At 50.8% G+C, this 6,856-nt stretch overlaps 2 protein-coding genes across 9 annotated transcripts in view; one reads left to right on the top strand and one right to left on the bottom strand.

Moving 5' to 3' along the window:
• Positions 1–1,810: 1,810 nt before the first annotated feature.
• Ubl5 (ubiquitin like 5) lies at positions 1,811–3,598 on the bottom strand. 4 transcript variants are annotated; one of them, XM_005346857.2, is made up of 5 exons: positions 3,517–3,598; positions 3,110–3,176; positions 2,878–2,961; positions 2,687–2,724; positions 1,811–1,976 (listed from the first exon to the last, which is right to left on the bottom strand). In XM_005346857.2, exons 2-5 carry the CDS (start codon positions 3,163–3,165, stop codon positions 1,933–1,935), a joined length of 222 nt encoding a protein of 73 aa, XP_005346914.1. In that variant the 5' UTR covers positions 3,166–3,176; positions 3,517–3,598; the 3' UTR covers positions 1,811–1,932. The 4 variants fall into 4 exon arrangements, with proteins under 4 accessions (XP_005346914.1, XP_005346915.1, XP_026635171.1 ...); XM_005346858.3 differs by having other exon boundaries at positions 3,110–3,312; positions 3,478–3,569; XM_005346856.2 differs by having other exon boundaries at positions 1,813–1,976; positions 3,478–3,570.
• A 280-nt stretch (positions 3,599–3,878) lies between these two features.
• Fbxl12 (F-box and leucine rich repeat protein 12) overlaps positions 3,879–6,856 on the top strand; it is a 7,074-nt gene continuing 4,096 nt past the window's right edge. The window contains exons 1-3 of one of the 5 annotated variants that reach the window (XM_026779367.1): positions 3,888–3,993; positions 4,097–4,205; positions 6,256–6,328. In XM_026779367.1, coding sequence (XP_026635168.1) covers positions 4,111–4,205; positions 6,256–6,328 — 168 coding nt within the window. In that variant the 5' untranslated portion in view covers positions 3,888–3,993; positions 4,097–4,110. Of the gene's footprint in view, positions 6,148–6,255; positions 6,329–6,856 lie in introns of all 5 variants that reach the window. The other 4 variants (XM_026779368.1, XM_013346124.1, XM_005346855.3 and 1 more) reach the window with 4 other exon arrangements.

Raw genomic sequence — 6,856 nt, 5'->3', positions numbered from 1 at the left:
CTATCTATCTATCTATCTATCTATCTATCTATCTATCTATCTATCTATCTACCTAATTTTCCCAGCTAGCCTCAAGTACAAGCAGTAAGTAACAAAGACACCAAATCTCAAACAAGGTAAGGCTAGAACTGACAGCCAAGATTGTTGTCTGACCTCCATAAGCAGGCCATGGCACAGGTTCATACATGAACTCAAATGCATACCATGGTATATGGATGTCTGTTCCGTCACATGCACACACATGAACATAAGTAAAAATGTAACAAAAAATTTAAATCCAAATAGTATACATGTAAATATATACTTACTTATATATGTGGGTGTTATGGCTATTCTTTGTTGTCAACTTGACTACATTTGGGATTAACTAAAACTCACGCAGCTGGGTACACTTTGTGAGGAATTTTCTTTCATGATTGGATCATTTGAGGTGGGAAAGCCACCCTAAACCTTAATATTTTGAGTTGGGAAGAGCCACCTTTAATCTGGGCCATCCCTTCCAACTGGCAGCCCATATAAGCCATGAAGAAGAAAGCACTTGCTCTTTGCTTGCTCACCCACTCTCCCTGGCAGGTCCACTTCTTTGCTGGCATTAGAACTTCTTCAGGATTCTGGCATGTAACTCAAGACTAGCTGAGAAATCCTGCCTCACAGATTCCTGGACCGTTGGAGTAGTTGGACCATAACCGTAAGCCTCTAACAAACCCCGAGTGTTTGTGTCTTCATCCTGCCAGTTGTTTCTCTACAGAACCCTAGTACAGTGGGTTTTGTTTTGTTTCGTTTTTGGTTTTTTTTGTTTTTGTTTTTGTTTTTTTCGAGACAGGGTTTCTTTGTGGCTTTGGAGCCTGTCCTGGAACTAGCTCTGTAGACCAGGCTGGTCTCGAACTCACAGAGATCTGCCTGCCTCTGCCTCCCGAGTGCTGGGATTAAAGGCATGCGCCACCATCGCCCGGCCTACAGTGGGTTTTAAAACAAATCATATACCCATTGTACTACTTTTCTCACTCCTATAACAAAATATCCGATAAAAGCAATTTTAGGATTTTACCAACTAGCTACATACCCAGCTGCTTTCCACTTTTTCAGATGGGGTCTCTTGCTTAGATTGGTCCTACTTTGGCCACTGAACATAGCTTTATTTTTACAAGAATGTAGTATGTGTTTCTGTGAGTGCTTAGATGGGGAGGGTAGAGGACAACCTTGAGTGTCATTTTAGGAACACAATCTACCTCCTTTTAGACAGTCCTTGGCCTAAAGCACACCAATTAAGATAGACTGGCTAGCTAGCAAGCCCCAGCGATCTTCCTGTTTCTACCTGCTAAATGCTGAGATTAAAAGTGTATACCTGCCGGGCAGTGGTGGCGCATGCCTTTAATCCCAGCATTCGGGAGGCAGAGGTAGGCGAATCTCTGTGAGTTCGAGGCCAGTCTGGTTCCAGGACAGGCTCCAAAGCTACAGAGTTCCAGCCGTGTCTCTACCCTCCTTATGCAGGTTAATGATTTATGAGGGTGACAATACTCATAGGATCTCTGCCCATCGAAGACTCAAACCCAACAGCAGAGCTCTGGGTCCCATTCTACCAGGCTACTCCATCATGACTTCAGCAGATTTTTGAGACAGGGTCTCATGTAGCCAAGGATGTCCTGGAACACCTGATCCTTTTGCCTCCATTTCCCAAGGGCTGAGATGTCACATGTGCAGCACCAGGTCCAGCCTCTAGTCACTCTTGAGCTCCCCTTCAAGGAGCCACATACAGGACTGTAACCACCAGACACCAGCTCTCCCTCACGATACAACTTTCATGCAAGTATGACAGCAACAAAGCAGCACTGACGTTTTTATTCATGTGAATTGTTAAAAATGGGCATCTATACCAGTGTCAAATGAGGGTGGGAGAGGAAGGCAGGGGAGGCAAGGAGAAGGAATTCCCATCTATTGGTAATACAGCTCCAGGTTCATCCCATCATGGATTTCATCTGAAGACAGGTATTAAGGAATTTTCATTGAGGACTGACTCTACCCCTCTAAACACTCACAGCTGGATCCTGGGCTCAACACCCAACCCTGGACTAAGGAAGCAATTTTGGAATGGGCACTTTGATCTAAGAACTCAAGCTATAAATAAGGTAGAGTAGCCCTGAAGAGCACTGAGAAGGCTAAGCTGTTTGCCACCACAGCCTGATGTAGTCAGATTCTCAGGTGCCCCCCCCCCCCCCGAAACAACACATTTTCTTAAAGGTTCATACTTAGGCTGGAGGGAGATCTCAGCAGTTGAAGAGCACCCAGAGGAACTGGGTTCAATTCCCAGCACTCACGTGGTGGTTCCAGGAACCTGAAGCTTTCTTGCCAGCAACAAGCATGCATGTGGTGCACAGACATAACTGCAGAACCTCACCCCCAATTTTTAAAAAATCATACTGGTTGTCAACTACAGTCACCTCTGAGTTACACTCCGCCTTCACTTCCTGTCCAACAACCATGTGGTGCTCAGTCATAAATATTTTGAACCTGAATGTTAAAATCCTTCTGAACCAAGTTAAACTATTCTACCACCCTCCTCAACAACAAAATAATTCTATAGTACCCATTTTCTCAGTAGTCACAACAGGCCACATTTTAAGTTAAATATCCCACTTTCTTAATTTCCCTACAGGTTTCAGTATAGAACCAGAACTGAAAAGGATACAATCTCCCAGAGACACGTGGTCCTTAAAAATCGTGTACCTACGGGACAGTTACAGTTCAGAGAGAAGCTGCTTTGGTGGGTGGGGTGGGGGTGGGCTTTTGTCTTGAAAGCTTAGCTGATCCTTCCTGGGGGTTGCCTGAGGCACTCCCCCAACCGAAACCTTCTAGCCTAATGCGGACCAGCGCACTTACCACTTTTTAAGAACGATCTTATTCCACCGGGTGCCAGTTTGGGCCGCTATCAGTTTCTTCAAGTCCCCGATGGTGTCATCGGTGCTGGGCACGAAGGAGTTAAGGTAAATGGATGGAAGAGATAGAACGAGGAAGATGATATTAGGCCTCCCCATCTACGTCATTTAACTACAATTTCCCCACCATCGCCAACTGCCCCAGAGACCACTGCCAGTCACCCCTCGGTGGATACTTGCACTTGACGCGGACTTTCTTTCCTAGACGGTCGTTACAAACCACCTCAATCATTGTGGCTGGACCTACGCCGGGTAGAGGGAGAGGAGGGAAGGCAGCAGAGACAGGACTTTGCGGGTCGCCCAGACACACAAGGAACTTTCCCGAGTTAAGTTCTTTGGTCACGCTACCCCGAACACCGGACACAAATCCGCCGCAGCCCTGGTCCAGGGTTTCAACGGCGCGGACGCTAGTCAGTCGCGTCTTCTGCTCCTTAACTCCCGCAGGCCCAGCCCCGCACCCCCTGGTTTCGCCTCCCGCATCCCTTAACCTCCCGAGTCCCAGCCGCTTCCCGTGATCCCGGGCCTCTCGGTTTAGCTCGCTCACCTCTAAACCCCTCGAACTTATCGACGACACAACTCCTACCTCGAACGCCGAGCTCTGACCCGATTTAAGGCAAGCAACAGGAAGCGGAAGTGCTATAACGGAAACACTCGCCCTCAGTTGCTTCCAGGTTCCGGGCGATTCTGTGGCGCAGTTTTGGTGAGCCGAGGCTGGGTAAAAAGGCTGAGATTAAATGACGATCCTAGTGGATTTACAGCCGACGTTGAAAGCGATGTTGGAGATCCCTTCGTTGTGGAGGAGGCCCAGAGGATCCTCAGAGGCGGGGTGCTCTGCCATCCCCAAGCCAAATAAACCTACCGAAGAATCCCGGCTGCGGAGGGACGGAACTGGAGTCATGCAGGTCCAGTGGCTTTCGGGCTCTCTGCTTTCATTCAGAGCTCGGTCTCGGACCCTGAGCCTGCCTTTCCCCTCTGACCGGAGTAACTGTTTCCGAGACCCGAGTGGTGCAGACCGCAGTTGATGAAAGTCAAGCCGGAAAGCCATGTTGCACACCACACCGTACGTCCGTGTCTTGCCTGCGAAGGTGCTGGAAACAGCTTACCAGAAAAGATCTGCTTTTTTTTTTCTTCTTAAAAAATCTTCAAGGGTCCCCTTGTTCCAGATTACAGAACCGCGATGGTGATGGGAGAGGAACCCCATACTACATTCAACCAGTTTTCACCTCTACTGATTCTACTGAATGATTCCTTTAGCAGACAGGACTCAGTAAGGTAAGCACATATTGACTCATTTTTTAAAATTAGCTTAAATTTTTTTGAGATAGGGTATCGGTGTATAGACCAAGCTGACTTCGAAATTGTGATACTCGTGTCCAGCCTCGAAAGTTGCTGGTATTGTAGAGGCCTGTGTGTTAGAAGCCAGCCTGGTCTATATAGTGAGTTCCAGGATAGAGCTTTGCAGAGAGACTGTTTCAAAAGAAAAAGGCGCTGGAGAGATGGCTCAGAGGTTAAGCGCACTTTTTAAAAAAGAAAAAAATCTACCAGGGCCTTGTGCTTAGCTAATATCACTTATACAAATTTTATCCTTATGCGTAGGCAGCAAAAAGCATTACTTTCGCTTTTTATTGCTGCTTGTGGCCACGCCTTCCTGGCTCGGCAGGCCTGCCGGCCCCTCAGCCTCACCGCATTTACACTTTTTGGTCTGGAATGAAGTCCTTAGTGTTTTAATCTGTTCCATCTTCTCACCGATGCCTCATTTCCGTTTCCAAAATACTTCCCAGGCTCTATGGAGAGTGAGCCACAGATTCGTGCATACGTACCAGAAAAGTGGGGTTTCTTTTCTTTTTTCTTTTCTCTTCTCCCTCCTTTCCTCTCTCCCCCCTCCCTCCCTCCCTTTCTTTTTTGATGTTGGAGTTCGAACCTAGGGCCTTCTAGCATGTAGCCAAGGGCTCTCCCACTGAGTTGGACACCTAGCTCCTTGCTCATCCATTGCTTCTGCCTCCAGCGATGTTTTTAGGCACTCCTCCAGTCCTGACTGTCCCCCCAATCCCTCCCTGTGCCGCCCACCCATTCCAAACTTGCCTTCGTCCCCTGTATCGGACCTTGTTCCGCCTAAGCTAGGCTTTACAAGTTTGCTCGTTGGCCCCCTGGTTCTTTCTTGATAGACCTCTGAGCCCCTTCCCACTCAAGTCACGATTTCTCGGCTTGCTGCTGTTAGCTTTCCCCTGCCCTCTGGGCATACGATCTGCTCCCAGCCTGGTCTCTGCCTTGGTCACGTCCCTAAACCTCTTTCAGCTCAAGTACAGCCTTCTGAGCACGCCACTAGTCCCTTGACTCTGCGCGCCCCTTAGTCTCTTTCTGCTGAAGCTATGCCTGACTGCCTCCTGCTGCTCCTTTGCCCCTGGCTACACCCGTCCACTCTGTCGAGGCTTTTCACTCCCCAAACATACCCCCCCCCCCCCACACACACACCTGTCTCTCGCGCGGCTTTCTCTGTCTCCCTTCCTCTCCCCTCCCCTAAAGCCCCGCCTTCGGGGTTTCCTCTGCCCCGTCCCCTGGGCTTGGCCACGCCCCAGAGCCACACCCCCTCCTGCCGGAGCCTCGCCTTCTAGGCCAGACGCTTTCCGAACCTCGTCTGCTGGCCTCGGCTCGCCACGTCTCCAGGCTCTGGCTACGCCCTGAGCCCCCCTCCTTGCCGGAGCCACGCCTTCTGGGTGGCCCCTTGGCCCCCTGGCCCCCTCTGGGTTAGCTGCATGTTTTTAGCGACACTTCCTGGCCACGCCCCCGGAACGCCCCGAGCCCGCCTTCTGGGTTTGCTGTCCGCCTTCCATCCTGGCTCTAGCCACGCCTTGTATCCCCTCCTCACCCAAGCCACACCTCGGTTTGCCTCCCCCAGCCTCACCGCTGCTCAAGTCTGGCCTACTCAGTCTCCAGTCCCTGCCTACCACCGGTCTTCCAGCCGGGCGGCCCAGCTCCGGGGCCTCAGCCTCTACCCTAGGAAAGAAAGGTAGTGCTCCTCTGCAGGCGTCCGAAAGTCGCACCGGTTTGGCCAGTCCGGCCACCTCAGCGCCCTCAGGGGAGCGCGGGCCTTGCCGCCACCGGAAACGGAAGCGCAGGACAGCAGGACCATGGCGACGCTGTTTGACCTCCCAGACTTGGTGCTCTTGGAGATCTTCTCATACCTCCCGGTCCGGGACCGGATCCGCATCTCCAGGTGCGGCCCCGCTCCTCGGGGGGAAAGAGCCGGGCAGGGGCTCAGCAGGAGATGCGAATCCGGTCCCTTCAGGCCGGGGTCGTTCTAATGGCCGGTCCACTCCTCCAGGGTCTGTCACCGCTGGAAGAAGCTAGTGGACGACCGGTGGTTGTGGCGACATGTCGACCTGACGCTCTACACGGTATGCGATAGGCGGGGCCCGCGGACAGTTCACGGAGAGCCAGCCTCCTGCCCAGAAGTGGGGTTCGCTATGTTTTGCTTTCTAGTGTTTATTTGCTCGTTTTATTTGTTTATTAATTTTTCTTTCTAGATTTTTTGTTTGTTTCTTTGGGGGAGGGGAGGCTGTTTTGAGACGGGGTCTCTAGTCCGACTGGCCTCACACTTCCTTAAGAAGCTGAGGATAATCTTGAATTTCTGATCCACCTCGACCTTCTAAAACAAGGATTACCAGTGTGGGTCCCTGTGACCGGTTTCTGTGATGCTGGCAATGAAATTTTGGCTCCCTGAGAGCTAGGAAAGCACTTTACTGATTGGGCCGAGGGCTTCCAGCTCACTACCCCTGACCTCAACCTCCTTGGTGCTGAGATTACACAGGTGTAGGCCACCTTGTCTGGCCCAGAAGTATTTGGTTTTTATTTGTGTCCTATCCAAGTACTAACCAGGCCCGACCCTGCTTAGCTTCCGAGATCAGACGAGATCGGGCGCGGTA

Source organism: Microtus ochrogaster, chromosome 5 (assembly GCF_000317375.1).
Source record: "Microtus ochrogaster isolate Prairie Vole_2 chromosome 5, MicOch1.0, whole genome shotgun sequence".
NCBI classification, from domain to species: Eukaryota; Metazoa; Chordata; class Mammalia; order Rodentia; family Cricetidae; genus Microtus; species Microtus ochrogaster.
This window is presented reverse-complemented; position numbering and strand designations above follow the sequence as displayed.